The 19,333-nt window shown below is 44.7% G+C and overlaps 1 protein-coding gene across 1 annotated transcript in view; it reads left to right on the forward strand.

Moving 5' to 3' along the window:
- LOC122800225 (ubiquitin carboxyl-terminal hydrolase 36-like) overlaps nt 1-12,365 on the forward strand; it is a 1,786,736-nt gene extending 1,774,371 nt beyond the window's left edge. The window contains exon 19 of the mRNA XM_044069718.1: nt 11,734-12,365. Coding sequence (XP_043925653.1) covers nt 11,734-11,937 — 204 coding nt within the window. The 3' untranslated portion in view covers nt 11,938-12,365. The remainder of the gene's footprint in view (nt 1-11,733) is intronic.
- The last annotated feature ends 6,968 nt before the right edge of the window (nt 12,366-19,333 follow it).

Here is a 19,333-nt window from a genome sequence, read left to right on the forward strand (position 1 = left end):
TTCGGCGCCGTCTGTGTCGGAGCGCACTGTCCCTTCGGATCCAAGCGCTTCGGCGCCGGCTCCGATCCACTCCTCGGATCCGAGGTGGAGCCGATTGTCGGCTCCATTGGTCGAGGTCGGCTCCCCTTCGGCGTTTGATGTAGTGGAGAGGGCCCTGTTGAGGGTCTCCGGACCCCCGGCACTTGCCGGCTCCGTCCCGCGCTCCATCTGTACTGGGTCAGGCTTCCACCATCCGGCCCTTGGGACAGCCCGCTCCTTTGCCCCAAGCTGTTCCCTTGGAACAGGTCGCTGTTTGCAGGAGTCCTCTGACAGCCCCGGAGGATGTTCCCGCAAACATACGTGCAAAGGAGGCACATTGACTCCCGAGTCTCTCACAGAAGACACGGACTTGGAGGAAGGGGAAGGCTCCCAAGATCACCCCTAAGGATGTCTGATCTGGAGTCATGATGAAAATGCTCCGCATCAGGGGGTGGTCTGCCCCAAGTCTTCCTCGGACGAGTCCGTGTTCTTGGAGGCATTTGAAGCGGGCCCGTCTACCTCTTGGGTGTCCCCTCCTGCCGACCCCCTGGTGGACCTCATTACCACCAGCGCGTGGAAGGAACCGGACACCGTGGAGCCAATCCCATAAACGCTCGACCGTATTCTCAGTCCCCGGCTGACCGTGCCCATTGGAGTAAGGGGCCTCCGGTAGATGCCATGTTGGCGGCTGCCACCAAGAGGAACTTGCTCAGGAGAGTCCCTCAGTCCATCCCCCGAGCAAGGAGTCTCGGATGATGGACCGCTTGGGGAAGCGGATGTTTAGTTCAGCGACCTTCTCAGTGAGGGCGCTGAACTACCTGGCACATGTGATTAGGATGCAGCGCGATCTTATAAAAGAATACGCTGCATCCCCCCCAGAGTCCATGTCGGAGGAGGACAAAGTGCTGCACTCCACCCGTATGGCCACTCTCAGGTCCGTCACTAATACCTCTATGCGGCTACTGTCCCATGCTACGGAAGGTGCCGCTAGAGCTGCAGGGGCAGGCCTAGTTACCAGACGTCAGGCCTGGCTCCGTCATTGCGATTTCACGGAGCCCTTAAAGGCGTCATTTGCGAACGCCACTTTCGATGGTTCTGCCCTCTTTGGCAAGACTGTTCGTGACACTTTGACCCAGAGCGAGAAGGACGGGAAGACGCTGTCTGCCGTCGGAATCCGCTTCTCTGTACCCCAGAGGCCCTATTCTAGGAACCAAAAGGGTCAGAAGAAGATGTGGTTCCGGAAGTCGCAGCAATCCCAGCCTGCTCCGGACAACCATTCCTTCCGTGGCAGAGGAGGACAGGGAGGACGCCGCCCTAGGGGCAGAGGGGCTCCCAGGAACTTCGGGTCCAGAGAACCTTTCTCTGACCGGCCCGCGCAGCAGCCCTGAAGGGTTGCCCGGCTGCTCCACTCTGGAGGCAGTCGGGGCGTTCGAGCACCTAGCGGCATGGGAGTCCATAACATCAGACCGCTGTGTCCTCCAGATCATATCCAGAGGATACCGTATACCTTTTCGTCACTTGCCAAAATTGAAGTCCCTCCCCGACGTTCCACCCGGTCAGTGGGAGGCCGCTTTGGCAGAAATTGGCCATCTGCTAAAGAAAAGAGCCATCCAGCCCGTCCCCCCAGACCAGATCGGATCAGGGTTCTACTCCAGGTTCTTTTTAGTGCCAAAAAAGACGGGGGATCTAAGACCAATTTTAGACCTTTCTCTCTTGAACCTGGCAGTTCCCAAGGAGAAATTCCGAATGGTTACATTGCAGTCTATTCTCCCCCTTCTGGGAGAAAACCACTGGATGTGCTCCATAGGCCTCAAGGATGCATACTACCATATACTCATGGACAGGCGCTCCAGGAGGTTTCTCCGCTTCCGGCTGGGAGCCAGTCACTACCAATTCCGGGTCCTTCCCTTTGGTCTCACCACAGCCCCCAGGGTGTTCACCATAGTATTAGCAGTGGTAGCGGCCCACCTGAGGCTTCAGGGGGTGCAGGTCTTTCCCTACCTGGACGACTGGCTTCTCACCGCCCCAACAAGGCATCTACTTCTCTTGGCGCGAGACTCCTTTCTCCATCTTGCTCCCCGTCTGGGCATCACGATAAACACAAAAAAATCCAACCTAGCACCCACACAGTTCATAGATTTTATAGGTGCCAGGTTAGACACGAGGAGATTGAGAGCCTTCCTCACTGCGGACAGAGTTCAAAACCTGCAGCTCCAGGTGCGGGCCATTCTCCACTCAAGCTCAGTTCCGGCGGAGTTGGTCCTGAGGGCCCTAGGGTCCATGGCGGCAGCGATAGCGCTTCTTCCTCTCGCCAGGTTCAATATGCGCATCCTTCAATGGACACTCCTAGTTCAGTGGTCGTATCTTGCTCTTCCTATGCATCATCCCATTGCGATCAGCAAGGCTTGCAGGCGGTCCCTTCTGTGGTGGCTACACGCTCCAGATCTCCACGGAGGCCGCCCTTTGTGCCTCACCCGCTCTCGCCACGGTGACCACGGACGCCTCCGCCTCGGGTGGGGGCATTTTGCAGGCGGACGGTCCAAGGCACGTGGAACGATTCAGAGACCTCACTGCATATCAATGTTCTAGAGATGAGAGCAGTGCTCTTAGCGTTGCTAGCACTTCAGGCCTTTCTTCCCTTGGGAACAATTGTGATTCAATCGGACAACATGTCTGTTGTCTGGTATATCAACAAACAGGGAGGAACCAGGTCTTACCCTCTTTGTCGAGAAGCCATGAGAGTGTGGGAATGGGCAATCTCCACCAACCGCTTTCTCATAGCAACGCATATTCCGGGTCGGTCCAACATCTTGGCGGACAAACTCAGTCGCACCATTCTCACCCCTTACGAGTGGTCTCTCAATACTCAGGTAGCGGAACGCATCTTCGCACAGTGGGGAACTCCTTGTTGCGATCTTTTTGCATCTCCCTCAAACACCAAGTGCGACAGTTTTTTCGCTCTAATACCTCCTCCCGGAGGTGCCCCAAGAGACGCTCTGGTGCATGCTTGGCCACCCGGTCTTCTTTATGCTTATCCCCCCTTGCCTCTGATGCTCCAAGTTCTTCAGAAAGCCTCTCGGTTGGGGTGCAGAATGATTCTCATTGCTCCATTTTGGCCTCGACAGATCTGGTTCCCTTTCCTAAGGTCTCACTCAGTGAATCCTCCTTGGATTCTAGATCCCATTCCGGATCTGATATCTCACCCATCCCACTTATCTCCCCCGAATCTGGACAACCTGAAGCTGACCGCTTGGCTGCTCCAGTTCCACTCCTGATCGGTATTTCGTCCCCTGTTAAGGCCATCCTGGTGGCAGCTCATAAGCCATCCACTAGGAAAGTCTACCGCAGTAAGTGGAAACGGTTCTCCTTGTGGGCGGAGCGGCAAGGCCTAAACCCCTTCACAGTTCCTCTGCTTGACTTCTTAACCACTCTTTTTAATAATGGTGCCAGCAGTTCCACGGTCAAAGTACAACTTGCGGCAATTTCTCATTATCATATTGGTCATGACTCCAGTCCACTGATGTCTGCCAAATTGTGTAAGATTTTCCTAAAAGGTACTTTCCTTCTCAGGCCCCCTGTAAAGCAAGTGGTTCCTCCTTGGGACCTTTCTTTAGTCCTCCAGGCCTTGACCACCCCCCCCTTCGAACCGGCTGCTACGGTAGATCTGAAATTCTTATCTTTCAAGACCGCCTTTTTAGTAGCCATTACTTCGGCCAAGAGAGTCTCAGAGCTGCAAGCATTATCAGCTAAACCTCCTTACTTGGTCTTTCATCCGGACCGCGTTTACCTCAGGACCAACCCGTCCTTTCTTCCTAAGGTAGCTTCTGAAGCAAACATTAATCAATCCATTAACCTCCCTGTTTTCTTCCCTAAATATCAAAACAAAGGTGAATACAAGCTTCATTCCTTAGATGTTCACAGGCAACTTAGATTTTATCTAAATAGGACGGCTGGTCATAGGCAATCCGACCAGTTGTTCATTTCCTTTGCTAAATTTAATTTGGGCAAGCCAATTTCTAAAGTATCATTATCTCGCTGGATTTCACAATGTATCTTATTGGCTTATCAAGCTTCGGGAAGGCCCGCACCTGAGGGTGTACATGCCCATTCAACCCGGTCAGTCTCTACCTCGGCCGCCTTTAAGGCTAGGATTCCTCTAGATGATATTTGTGCTGCAGCCACTTGGGCTTCATCTCATACCTTTATTTCCCACTACAAGTTGGATCTTACATCTAGGGGTAGAGCATCCTTTGGCTCCGCGGTGCTCCGGAATATCCTTCCATGATGGCCGCCCAAGACTCCGGTAGCTGGGGACTCTGTCCCACAGGTTGCAGACAAATGAATCTCCTACTTCAGATTTAGAAGTTATGTACTCACCATAACGTTCCATCTGAGTAGGTGTATTCATTTGTCTGCAACCATCCCGCCCTCCTATCCCCCTGGCCTTTTCAGTTTCCTGCATATGAAGTGTTACCCTTCTCAGGGTGTTCTTGCTGTTGGCAAACTCGATCTGAGGTCATGTAGGGAGAGCAGGGCATTATGGGTGAGGGGAGGAGCTGAGAGCTCGGATCCATAGCTGGTAAACCATGCCGGTTCGGATCCGATATCGGATCCATAACCCACAGGTTGCAGACAAATGAATACACCTACTCAGATGGAACGTTATGGTGAGTACATAACTTCTAATTTCTGTTCATGGGTCAATTTGCTCTTACATGATTCAAATAGTCCATACATCTATATAGTAAAGGACCAAGTTGAGGTCTGGCAGGTATTGGTTATATTATTGAAGAACAGGGAAAATAATAATGGACCAAGGATGGAACCTTGTGGAGCTCCTATGTCAATAGTGTCTTCATTTGAAAAGCAGGTTCCTAGGTGTACTTGGAATGTTCACATAAACATAAGCTCCAGAGGAGGCAGAGGGACTGAGAGTATATGTCTACATTTGTAATACTACATATCCATGAGATCAGAGTCTGGTAACACTGCATACACACACAACAGAAGTGAATTAAGTCATGTACAGTAACACTTGGCAGAATGTAAAAACAGGACTGGTAAAGGAGTGACTGTCCTCAGGCAAAGTTTCAGCGGGGAAGTAATCATGTGGATGATGCACATGAAGGCACAGTGGCGTTGTAAAGTAGTTCTTTGTTGGGGTTTGAGGGATGTTTTTTTTTTTTCAGCAGTAGGGAGTGCAAGAGAAGAATTGTGCTGCATGTTAAAATATTGAGGAGCAAACTAAAATAAAATTAGAAGAATTTTCATGTATTGAGCTCTGTTGTGAAAGATTATTTCCATTCAAGGGAAAGAACTATAAGATGTTCTTCTATACCACTTTTGCAGTGTTCTTTACAATAGGAATCCCCTGCCTGGGGCAGCCCGACTTCCTGTCAGTATACCTTAGCCTTTAGATTGTTACGGGTATGCCATATGTCACATATATGCTCCCCCTGGTTGGCATAGGGCATAAAAGTGATGACCAGACGTACCATCCTCAGAACTTCTTTGCCACCATTCCGAGCACCATCTTTGATCATAGGTCTGAATGCTTGTTCGTCTCCTGGTTACCAAGCCGCTTTCAGGTAAGTGCCACATTGGGGGGGGGGGTTGTTATTCTTTTTGATTTTTTGACTTGTTTGTTGTTGGTTTCATGCCATCCAGAAAGGGGAAATGCTAGTGTGGGAGACAGATTCCTCATAAAGATCGTCATGTGCGGTGTTTATTTTGCTTAGGTGTTTCCCATGACCATACATCTTGTGCAGTTTGCCAAGCTTTTGTTCCCAAGATGTTGCATAGTCTGCTTTCTTCCTTAGCTATTAAAAAATCAACATGTTAAGCTGTTGGCTAAAGACACTATGGAAGGATTTTCCCCGCCCAAGAAACAGCCATCTGCAAGGAAGAAGACCAAGAAAGCTTGGTCAGATTTTTTAGCTGTACTGCCTCTGCTAGTGTCTTTATTGAGGCTAGTGAAAGCCCGGGGGGCCACCTGGTTTCTATTTTGGATTACTCTGCCACAACCACTTCAGAGACCGGCATGGATCCAGCTTCATGCACATCCATGGAGGCCTTGCAGACATCCACCTCGGATGTCAGGGGGAACTGCGGCTGATAATTACCAAAGGGCCTAGGGGTGTTCCTCAGATTTTGTTATGGGAAGAGATACTGAGTACACTAATTGAATGTCATCAAGGGTTAGACCCCTCATAAGATCTTTAAGGCTGGTGTCCCCTTAAAAAGAAGCAAAAAAAACAAGCATATTGTCCTGCTTCTAAAGATCCTCAGAGTGAATGGCAAATTTCACTCCTGCATGTTTAATGCCCTTATGGCTCTGAAGCCTCTTCAAGGGGTTTCTGTTCCTGCTCCTTTTTGGTTTTCTATCCTTCTTAAGAGGTTTGGGGAGCAAGATGCAGCTTCTGTTGAAAAATCCTTGACTTATATTTCACAGATACCGTCTTCCTTAGATTATGATTCTGAGAAAGAGGCGTCTATTAGCCCTGAATCTCTTTTTGAGGAGATTTGTTTGGTGACAATTTCCTGAGTGATGGACTTTTTAAAATGGGATTGTGCTCAGGCGTCTTATGTTCAGAAGAGGTACTATGAGCTTCTGCAAATGGAATCTCCTAGGCCCTCTGTTGTCCCTCTTGTTCTTGCTGCCTTGCTGGATGCCTTTTCCACTGCATCTCAGGCTCCTGATTCCCAGCTCCCTGCTCCCCAAAAAACGGATAGGATTTATAAGGTGTTTGATGATTGCAAGTTTCTTTATAAGTGTTACCCTGCTAACCCTTCTGTGGTGTCGGTTGCCTCTGACAAGGGCAGCAGAGCTATGGAGAAGTTGAGTAAGAAAGTGTATATTTCTGCTACCCTGGCCTTTAGAGCTGTGAACCGTCAGACACATACGACTAGATATATCTTGGCTCTTCTCTCTCAGGCCTGTCAGGTTATTTTAGATCTTTCTGACTCTGAGGAGAAGACTTCAGCTCTTTCTTTACAAATGATGTATTTTCAGGTTGCTCGCCATTCCATTAAATGCAGCTGATGCTACTGCCTGTGGGTCTGTATTGAGAAGATATTCCTGGCTTCGGCTTCAACCTTTGCCAGATAATATCAAGGTTAAGTTGACGGATGCTCCTCTGGATAATCTGTTTGGTGCTGCTGCTGAGTTAAATCCCTCCAGGAAAAGGGTAAAGCTTTACAGGATCTGAAACATATTTTTGTTTTACCTGTTCCCAGTTTTCAGAGAAATTACCATAACAAGCCTGTTTTTGTTCATAGGCCATCTTTCCCTCTCACCAAGGTCAAAAAGGGTGGTAGAAGGGCTCTTCCTGCTAAGGCTAACCAAACCTCTTCAGCTCAGAAACCTTCTTTTCCAGACAAACCAAGTGCTGTCTGACTATCCTTGCCCTGCTCTTCTCAGTTACATTTATCTCTCTCTCTCTCTTTTCATGTTTTCCTGTCCCTTCCTATTTGGTTGAAGATCACTCAAGACTCCTAGGTTCTTTCCATAATTTACCAGGGGTATTACATAGTTTGGAAATTTCTCCCCACCCCCCTTTTTGGGCATTCCTCAGCCTCCTCAGGAACAACTGCTCTTTTTTCCAGAGGTACTTCAGGGTCTGTTGTCGCAGGGAACTATTCAAGAATTTCCATCTTTTCAGAATGGGAAGGGATTTTACTCCAGAATGATCTTGGTACCCAGGGAAGAAGGCACCTGGAGTCCCATTCTGGATCCATCTCTGCTAAATACCTTTTTTGAAGGTTCCCTACTTTCAGATGCTACCCCTTCAAACCTTATTTCATTTTATACTTCCTCAGGCTTTTCTAGTTTTCCTGGATCTCAAGGATGTGTATCTACATAGTCCTATTTATTCCCTTTTTAGGAAGTTTTTACATTTCTCTATTGCTTTCTGGCATTTTCAGTTCTCTGCTTTGCCCTCTGTACTACTCCAAGGATCTTCACAAAATGTCATGCTCCTGTGATTGCTTTCTGCAGATTGAGAGGAATAAAGATCTTTCCTTACCTGGATGACCTTCTAATTCAGGTCTCATCTCCAGAGATTTTATTTCGGCATCCACACTTTGCTGTTTGTCTTCTGCAAAACCTGGGGTGTATGTAAATTTCCAAATATCATTCCTGATTCCTTCTCAGGATCATGTTTTTCTAGGGTGCAAGCTCCACACTGTTCAAATACTGGCATTGTTGCCTTGTCCTAAGGCTTTAACTCTTGATTGGTTTCTTTCAATCCCTTCTTCCTCTGGCATCAGTTACAGCCAGAGAGTTGTTCATGGCTCACGATTACATGGCTTCCACCATTCGTATGCTTCCTCTTGCCAAGTTTCACATGAGAAACCTCCAGTGGTTTGCATAGTCAGTCTGGCTTTAACATTCTCATCCTTCAGATTTTCTAGTCCCTCCTCTTCCATATCTCAAGATAGAACTACAGTGGTGGATTCAGTAGTTGTCTCTCAACCCAGGGCTTCCTGTTCAACCTCCAGTCCCCTCTCAAGAACTCTTCACAGATGCCTCTGACATGGGATGGGGGGCCTCCTTCAGTCCTCTGAAAGTGCAGGACCTTTGATCTCTTCAACAAGAGAAACACTACATCATTGTCAAAGAGATGGGATCCCTTCTTCTGGCTCTTCAGGCTTTTCATTGTCTTTTCCATTCCAGGGCCCCTCAGAATTGTCACAGACAATACCACAGTGATGTGGTATATCAACAAGCAAAGGGGGACAAGGTCTTGTCTCCTTTGCAAGCTAAATGTTCAGGTTTGGAATCTAGCTACCCAGTATCAGGTGACACTTCAAGGCAGTTTATATTCCCTCAAATCAGAACATAATATTAGATTCTCTGAGCAGGTCCATAACACAGTCCCATGAGTGGATGCTTCAGAGGGATGTGTTTCTGGACATTTTTTTTATTTTTTTTGGAATTCTCATTGATTTTTTTTCCAAACATCTTTATTAAATTTACACATATGACAAAGGCAATCTTACATTTATATAAATGAAAAACATGCAAAATGCTATCACTTTAGTTACAATTTATATCACAGACACGATTGAAACAACTATAGTTGTAAACGTTGTTAACTGTCAATGACTGGATGGTTTATAAGGGATGTGTTTCTGGACATTGTCCACCAGTTGGGTACTCCTCATGTAGATCTCTTTGTCTCTGTTCTGAACAGGCAACTTCCTCTCTTTTGCACCAGAGTCCCACGACCTCTGGCCTGGAAGGTGGATGCCATCTCTTTCTCTTGGAAGTGGATGTTTCTTTATGCCTTCCTCTCATTCCGAAGGTTCTGTTCATGATAGAACAGGATACCCCCAAAATCTTGCTGGTGACTCCATTTTGGCCCAGATAGCATTGGTTCCCTCTTCTTCTGCATTTAGCCAAAGGCAGTCATCACAAGTTACCTCACACAAGCCTAAGGGGTCTCTCATTCATCCCCACCTGCCCACTCTTTGACTGTGGGTGATGAGGTTTTGATTCCCTTTAGACACTTTTTTTTTCCCCTAAGGATGTGCTTCGGGTCCCTCAGGAGGCCAGGAAACCCACTAATAGAAAATCTTATTTGTCTAAATGGCAGAGATTTTCTGTCTGGTGTCTTTCTCTTAACCTAGATCCACTTACTGTGGATGTTTCTTTGCTTCTGTATTTGTGTGAATTGCTCAATGCTGGGTTGGCATATTCTTCTGTTAAAGCCAACCTGTCAGCTATTTCTGCTTGTCTGCCTTTGATTATTCCCCTTTGGCCTTTAGATTTTAGGACAAACAGTTTTTAAAGGAGTCATTCACATTAGGCCTCCTAGGAAGCCTGTTCCTCCTTCCTGGGACCATAATTTTGTTTTGGAAAAGTTGACTCAGGCTGCTTTTGAGCCTGCTGCTTCAGCTTTCTTACAACATTGTTTTTGGAAGACTATTCTTCTTTTGGCTCTTACCTCTGCCAGATGGGTGTCTGAGCTGCAAGCCCTTATGGCTATACATCCGTTTTGGGTTTTTCATAAGGACAGGGTGTCTGTTCATACTAATCCTTCTTTTATGCTCAAGGTGGTTAATGACTTGTTTCTTAGTCAGTTTATTTATTTGTCCATTTTTCCCTTCACCACAGTCTGCTAGTGAGAAGGTTCTTCACACCTTAGATTTGCATAGACAACTCAGATATTGTTTAGATAAAACTAAAGCCATTTGTAAATCTGAGCAGCTTTTTGTTTCCTTTCATCTTAGGTCTTTAGGTTTGGCAGTTTCCAAGCAGATCATTTCTTCTTGGTTATCTAAAGCCATTTCTTTTTGTTATTCCTTTCATGGGAAAAGCCTTCCTTCTTCTGTTAAGTCTCATTATACTAGGGCTGTATCCTGTTCTGGTGTTTTTTTCAAGGGTTTGGATACTAATTCTATTCTTGAGACAACTACCTGAACTTCTGTGTATACTTTTACCAAGCACTATAAGTTGGATGTGCTTTCTAGGGCTAGAGCTGGTTTTGCCAGGGCCATTCTTCATGGCTTTCTTGAGGGCTTTGCTGGCCCTTTCTCCTCCTAATCCTCTTCCTGAGCTTTTGTACTCTCCCTATTGTAAAGAATATTGCAACAGTGGTATGGAAGGATATAGTGCATTTGTGTAAAGTCTTACCATGACAGTAAATGTTCTTTTATTCACTGTTGCAGTATTCACTCCCTCCTTCCTCCCCCTGATCCTTTTTCCTTCTGGATATACTTCAAACCTACTAGTATCCTTAGACTGTCGTTCCTACTGGGGCTTTTTCAGTTCTAAGGATGGTACGTCCGGATGTCACCTTTATATCCTATGACATGCACATGGAGCATATGTGTGATGTACCCATTACAACCTAAAGGCTTTGGTATATTGGCTGGACATTGTGCTGCCCTGGGCAGGGCATCCCTATTGTAAAGAATACTGCAACAGTGCACAGAAGGACAATTACGGTTATGGTAAGATGCTACACAACTGTACTTTATAAATGTTAAAATAGTATAATTGCTAAATATTGTGAATATTCTCCTATTGCTGAATTAGGAGTCATTTACATGATAGAAATTTCCTTAGATAATTTACTGTTGTTGGGAGCAGTGTCATTGTCACTTATTTATTTTTGCAGATAGCGGCATACCATTATTTGGACCCATTAAATGCTGGGGGAAGACTGGAAACACCATGGCATTGAAGTTGCTATGTTAACTGGGACTCTGATGCATGAACTTGCTTACAAGTTAAAAATCTGAACTGACTGGGGAAAATAGTCTTAAGCTGGCAAGAGTCACAGTTCCCTGATAGAATGTGCTGTGCTGTGTTAAGTCTGGGGGGAGACTTTTGTAGAGAAAGGGTTGAGAACTATAGCAAAACAGAGAGCTGGTAAAGGAGAAACACTAGGAGAGCAGGAAAAGTGCATGTGAAATTCAGAGAGGACTGCATAGCAAGGAAGAGTTGGAGAATGCATAAAACTAAAAGGTGGCATGCAGATCAAACCAGGATGAGGAAGGTAGAATCAGTGAGGGAGGTAGGTGAAGCGAAGGAGAAAGATCTGCAGGCAAGGAGACATTCATATAGACTACAGAAATGTGGTTGGTTTAATAAACTCCTGGTCAGTTGGTCTTGCTGGATGTGGTGAATTTCCCCCTTTGCTGTATCTATATTTTGAGCATATTCAAGCTAGGGTCTGTAAGACTGATTTTTTTTTTCATCTCTTGCAGGTGAAAAATAATAAAAAGCCCAAACGGATCAAGAGAAGGCATTTTAATTCCTTTCAGGAGGCACAGAACAGAAAAAATTGCTGGTCCTCAGCTTATACACAGAACAGAAGAAATTTTGGTTGCTCAACTTACCCACAGTACAGAAGACATTCCTGGTCTTCAGCTAACCCAGGAAGACATGGCAGCATGAGATGCAGATTCTAAAAAACATTAAGGTGCATTCCTGAAGCACATCTTCATAAGACAAAAAATATTCAACATGGACAGATCTCATGAACTCTTAATATTTCATACAGACAGTACTTGCTTTCCAGGCAAGAGGTTACATGTTCGCTCATCTCCTCTGAAAATAAAAGAAGCTTCTGCACTATAAAAAAATGAGAGTAAACATAGACAGTCATCTATATACATATTGCCCCCAAAAGACTCTACTGTGTAAGCTGGCAGTTTGTCTTTTTTTTTAACCTCCTTCCCAGCTTAGAGATCTTAGTCCTTTCTTACATTCTTTGCATTATTTACATAAGAGCATCAGTTGTCATTGGAAGCTTTGTTTTCAAATGGAAGACCAGTAACACATTACTACTGGTTACTATCATAAATGTAATCTTGATAAAGCGTCTCCTCTTGTTGAATAGGCTTCAGGTGTCTCACATCTTTGACTTGTTAACTAAAGTAAGTTACCAGGAATTCTCTCTACAGATAGTCTAAGTAAAACGTAAAAACAGTAGAAAAAAATCAGCAACAAGAAAGATAGCAATGTTAAAAATGCACCTGAAACTTGTCTGATTTTCAGGAAATCTGTTAACAGCTCAGAAATCTTTTACTGTGTATTTCTTCAGTAGCAACCTATTTCACTGAAACCTTGTTCATAGACAAGTATTGGCTAGCTGCCCTTATGGGACATTTTAAGCTTACTTTCCCTCAAAGGTGAGAATCAAACTTTGTACTTTGTGTTTGTGAGGTAAATAACTTAGCCATTTTGCAAAACCCAACTCCTTACTCCAGAGGAGTTAAAATAAGTAAGGGGGTTGTCCCTTTTATGTGGGTGTGGGGGACTTGAACTACCCACATCACTCAGATTTTCAGTTTGTAGTTTTGCTGAAGAATGTGTTGGTGTGACATTATCATATCTGTTTTACTGCGGTCATACAAGTCATTCATAAGAGGTGCAGTATGTTTATTAGTTCAAAGTGCAATGAGATTCTGAGAAGTAATAACTCAGAACTAAAAACATAGCTGTAGCAAGATGTTCTTCGTGTTTCACTGTTCCAGTCATTACATTTGGGTTATCTGCCTACAGGTAGCCCTCAGCTGGCCTGAATATTGAAGTCTTGGATTCCTGTGTCGGATGCTGTCTCTTCTTCCATGACGTCAGGTCATCAGGGGTATAAAACATGCAGCCGATGCCATTGCATCAGTCTTTCTTGCTGCGCAGTGCCCGAAGCAGAATCAGTTCGCAAGTGCCGGTCGGCCTGCTCCTGAAATTTTCGTTTTCGAGTTTCAGAACCGAAGTCTTCAAAAAAAAGCTAAATACCCCATTGGGGATCCTTTTTCTTGCTCTTAACCGATGTCAGTAAAAGTTAACAATTGTATTACCTGTGGAAAGCAAATACCGCATAAAGATTTTCATTCGTACTGCATTCCTTGCTTAGGCCCAGACCACAACGTCCCTCGCTGTTGGTTTTTTGTTTTATTCAACCCCTGAACTATTCGTCGTTGGTCTATTTTTGCAGTAAATTATTTTGTTACTCAGTATAACTATCCAGAAATGGCTTCGGTAAGCCATCCAACTACCGACATTCCGAAAAAAGTAGAGATAAAGACAGATACCACATAGGTCCAAAACTGCTGACGATGCTTCCATTAAGCTAGTCGCCAATTCACCGGTACTTAATGACGTGCTTTCGCAGCCCCTGATACCCGCCACTTCAAATTCGCAGGCCTCTACTGAGACCCATTCGGAGTCCGGTATGCCGCAAGATGCTTCTTCGACTATGGAACCTGTGGATGTCTCTACCTTGGATGGGTCTGGAGCCGCTGTGCAGACACCGGCTTCTGAGGATGCATTCAGGCCTACAGATTTGCATTTCAAACCGATGCCATCTTCTTCATCAAGGCCTAAAACTCAACCCACGGCTAGAAAACCAATGTCCAAACCACATGGTCAGGCCCATATGCCTAAAAAACAAATGCTTAGAATGGCTGAAGGCCTTATTACTTTAATTAGGCGAAGCCAGCCTTCCCCCTCTAAGAGACCTAGAACTGATTTTCCTTCTGATTCTTCTGATCAGAATTCTGAAATTTCTGTTTCTTCGGATTACCAGGATTTGCCCTTATCCACCTATGAGGATTCTGATGCTGAGGATTCCATTCCCTCTGCTTCCCCTCCAGAAGATTTTTCTTTTGGTGAAACCTTGCACTCTCTTAGGGAGCATTTCTGCTGGGAAAGCCAGGATTACTCTGACTCCAAAAAGAGGCTTAGGGAATTCTTACTCCTCCCTCAACACAGGCCTTTAGCTATCCCTCCTGTTCTGGACATTGTAGATGATGCCTTCTTGGAATCTAGCCTGGCCCCAGACACTTTACCTCCAGCTCCCAGAAAACCTGATTGGTATTACAGAGTACCTGACTCTCTCAAGTTCCTCTTCAAGAATCCTACTGCGGATTCAGAGACCATTTTTCAAGGACCAAAAGGCATTAAGGCTACTGCTGTCAAAAACCCTACCCCCTCTGATAGAGATTCCAGGGCCTTGAACAGATGAGGAAAAAGGTATACACTTCTGCTACCTTGGCCATTAGGGCCTTAAATTGCCAGTTTCATATGTTAAAGTATCAGCAGCATATTATGGGACTAAAACAGAAAATGATATTGATTCCTGGCTGTGCTGAACATAAAGAATTACAGGATTTAATGCATTCTGCTGAACAAGTTGGTAAACATACTTTGCAATGTGGTTTTGACTCTTTAGAAGCATCTTGCAGGGCTGCCTAAAGCAGCTGCCCTATGCTGACCACCTTAAAAAACTTCAGCTATACTCTGTCACATATCATTTACTCTGAGATGATCTCTGCTTAACATACAAGGCCATGTCAAACCCAGAGCTGTTGGACATGCTACACTTAAAGAAATCCCAATCCCGCAGAGCCAGACGCTCCAGGGATCTAAACCTTGTCATCACAATAAACAAAACATGCTGGAGGGATAGGTTCCTGACCAAGAGACTCCCCAGACTCTGGAATAGACTGCCCATACATGTCAAGCAGAGCGCCTCTTTGGCCCTCTTCAAAAGAAACCTTGATGATTGGATGAGAGAGAGAAAATTCACCCCGGGGATGACGTCAGTCGCCCTGCTAGACAGAGGTCCAGGGAAGTCAATAGTGTGGGAAGAAATAGCCAGGGAATTGTTATGGCTAAGCTTGTATAGGCCCTAGGGCCGATAGCCAAGTACCAACCTATGAACCTATGCCTTCACTGGGCCTGTACTTAGAAGGCATGCTTGGCTTAAGGAGCAAAACTTGCCAGACCATGTTAAAGCTAAATTACTGGATGCTCCCTTAAACCAAGACTGCCTGTTTGGCAACAAAGCAGAAGTTGTTCTTAAAAAGATGGAGGAAAAAGCTAAATCTATGCGAACTGTTAAAGATTTCCTGCAAGTACAGTCTCCCAGATTTAGTAGGTATTGGCCTTCTAAGAATTGTTCCTTTCCAGTCTCTTCCAAGCCTTCTCAGTCCAAACCCAGGAACAGCAGACCACCTAGGCTACAGTCTCAAGGTACACACAGGCCTAAGCAGTGGGGGGCTCCCACTTCCAAAGCTGGAAGTAGTAAGACACCCCCCCCTATGGAAAAATGTCACAATGACTTAACCTTAACTCATCCAAACCCTGCTCTACTGCCAGCTCCCTTAGGGGGAAAGCTCGCACTGCATGCAAAAAACTGGGAACTTATTACTCAGGACAAATGGGTTTTAAATATAGTTTTCCAAGGATACAAATTCCACTTCCAGACCTTACCAACCCCAAACGGTTGGCTAGACCTACCCCCAAATCAGTGGGTAGAGGCTCAACAGCAGGTTCTCTCTCTTCTAAGTATCAGGGCTATTCAACCTGTCCCACCAGAAGAAAGGGGACAAGGTTTTTACTGAAGACTTTTCCTGGTACCCAGAAAAGACAGCTCTTGGTGTCCTATCCTGGACCTCTCTATTCTAAACACCTTTTTGGTAATCCCAAAATCAAAATGCTAACACTTCCAACAGCTGCTTCCTATGCTAGGCAAAGATGCCTGGTTGGCAACCTTAGACTTAAAGGAAGCTTGCCTGCACATTCCAATAAGGGAATCTTGCAGGAAATACTTATGCTTCAGAGCAGGCTCCATGCACTATCAGTTCTCTGCACTTCTCTTTGGCTTACTACTGCACCCAGGGTATTCACAAAGTGTCTAGCTCTAGCCATTGCATTTTTCAGGCAGAGAAATATTCAAATATACCCATACTTGGACGATTGTCTAATTCAGGTAGAAAGCCAGGAATTGCTATTAAATCATCTGGCATTCGTAAAGAAACTTCTAAACTCACTGGGGTACACCATAAACGAAAAGAAATCTCACCTAGTACCCTGCCAACAAGTTGTATTCTGGGAGCAAGCTTGAATACAACTTCCCAGATGGCTTTCCTCACTCCAGAGAAACAAGTTTATTTGACAACCTACTTCAAACTACTGGCCACAAAGACCCAGCTATCTCTAACATGCCTCAGTTTTTTTTATTCATTTTTTTGACTAGGTAAACCCACTGGACACGCACGTGTTCCTTTTCATGGGCAGCTCAAGGGCACTATCTGGTTAAGTGTGGCTCAGGGTCATACAGTAGGCAAATGGAGGTAAAGAAATCAAACCACATACCTTAAATTACAGGAAGCTGCTTGTTTAAAAGCCACGAACCTTAATCATCTGCACTAGCTACCAGACGGGAAATGCAAAATTAGAATCCTAAGAATCTGTAGAATTCTGATGTTGTGGTCTCAAGTACAGATTGTTTACTGCACATGTAAAGTCAGAAACACTCAACTCCTTACAAAGTTATTGTTTAGCTTCATAGTAAAGTGCCCTCCATTTCTTCAACATGCCACATCACAGAATGCAGAGGAATGTAAACAAAAATGTATACGTACATATACATATAAACACAAAAAAGATGATTACATCTCTGAAAGCTAAAGCTATCATATTTAGACTGAGTTCAGTTTGTAGTAAGTGTTTGGTGCTAAGTGAATGCTTATAGTTTGATAAGGAATTCCATAGGAAGCTGGTACCTATGAGTATAGCAGAAAATACTTTCTTATGAGAGTAAGGTCTTTGCGTACATGAAGGCTAACCAAAGTTGCATAAATTGCATGTTAAGGAAGGCATATTGTTATCTTCGTTGTGCACTTACTATCGATAGACCTATGTTAGTAAATCTTTAAGTATGCTAAGTAAGTGGAATTTCTCTTAATCTGGGCATCCATAAGGCTTTGTATAATTTATAGTTTAATGGTACAGATTGAATGGAGAAATAAGAGCTGTACTTCACCTTCCCTTAGCTTTCTAGAAAGTTTTCTGAGTGGGAAACTGCTAGTCAGCTCTGTGGCACAGAGGTGTGCAGTTCTAAATGTGACTCTGGTAACCTGGTGTAACCCAACAACATGGGCACTTGAGTCAACAGGAGAGGATGGGATGGCCGCTACCAGCTAGCCCGCCCTTGTATGAAGGAGGCAGTCCAGACCACTATAGTGTTAGAGCCTAAGGAAAAAGAGGTGCATGCCATGCATATATGGGGCTGGGACATTTGGGCTCTGTGGCATATAAGGCTGAAGCCCTGACTATAACAACCGCAATGTTCGAGTAGCATCTTGAGCAGTGGAAGAGTTGAGCTGGGGAGGATGGAAGTGGACAGCTAGTTTCAGCTTGCCCATCCTGGAATGGAGAGTGGGACCATGTCAGCTTATTGCCATCAAGTCAAGAGGAGACCTGCAAAAAACTGAAACTGCCAGAACCAGGACCTTGGGTTTGACCCTCCCATACCAGTGACTGTAGCCTTCATAACATGTGGTTTATAGCATGCACAAACATGGAAAAGGATGTAGGAGAACCTGTGGTAACACAGTTGCTCACATAAGCCACAAGAGGTAAGGATAGGGGTTGCCCCAAGTGGCTTATGTGAGGCACCAGGGTCAAGGATAGGGCCTTGCCTGAAATGCTGTCATTGTTAGGGTGTTGATGATAGCACAGGCAACCTGCATTGCTGCCTGGATGACAGTTCCTCCAGTCGGCTGTCAGTCATACTGAATACTCCACACATTGAATGGGTTAAAGACTGCTAGGGAGAGGCTTGAAGGTTGACAGGCACAGTGGAAAAAAAATAACCTGAGAAAAAAAAATACCCTTGGCTGTCTAGATGACAGCTCTGCTGCATCCAGCTGCCACTATGGTGATGAGGATGAATGATCAAATCATAAAGGGAGATGGATGGGTTTGTAGGCATGAGGAACAAGAAAAAGGTATTAAAAATAATTCCAGTTGTTTTTCAGTTCACCTGCCCTGGTTCATTATATGGACTCCACTCCATCAGTATACATGCACAAAAACTCTTATTTTGTAAAATGTTGGTTATTTCTCAGGGATAGATACTGTAGCAGTAAATCATAACATTTGGGCTCCTTAACCACCAGTGTAGCTGCATCAGTCCTGGACACAAGTGTAGAGTTCCCTTCCATATACCAATGATGGTCTTGTGTCTGGTGATGTGTGACTTCTGCATGTGTAGATGTGGCTTGCTCTCAGTTCATCTCACCACTTTGGCATTTGTAGTCATTTTGGTGTAAGCTTTAAGGCCTATATTTCATGGCTGTGTATTTTGTCTCTGTAATCTCCTTCCTGTCCAAGTCCATTAGTAAGCTTGCTTATGATAGTTAAATTACTCCAGATTGTTGTTCTTATGTGCATTTTGTTTGAGTGCAAATCATGTTTCTGAGAACTATGAGTACTTCTAAAACTTTTGTTGAGAAAACGAAGAACGTTTCACCACAGTAAAATAAACATAAAACTTTAATAGATAAAACAAACTTACTCCCTCAGAACCAGGACAAGTGCTTTCGGCAATATACCTTCTTCAGATCCTGATTAATTAGTCCTGAGTATCCTATTTTTAAAAGAACAAACATCCAATCACAGTCCCAGCATTTAAATCAGGTGACACATTTGGATTAAATGCAAATGATCATAGTTAGCCAACTTAATGAAGCTAACCAATCAATCTTTGTAAACATAAGGAAATGGGCTTTTCGGCCAATCAAATAATCTTTTTGATCTCTTCCTACATGTTTTCCTCCAATAGAAAAGAGCTTATTCAATCCAGGTCTTTTGGCCAATTGTAGGCATAAACTTGCCAAGCCCTTAATTACCATCCAATAAAAATCTTTTTAATCTCTTCCTGTATGTATCTCTCCAATAGAAAAGAACTTACTCAGTCCATGTTTTGGCCAGTAGTAGGCTTTTATTGTGGTGCAACATTCCTTGTTTTCTCATCATTTTCCTGTTTTTTCTTGGGACTTACTTTGGTAGTGT

Source organism: Protopterus annectens, chromosome 4.part0, assembly GCF_019279795.1.
Source record: "Protopterus annectens isolate FY-2018-M chromosome 4.part0, PAN1.0, whole genome shotgun sequence".
Taxonomy (NCBI): Eukaryota; Metazoa; Chordata; order Ceratodontiformes; family Protopteridae; genus Protopterus; species Protopterus annectens.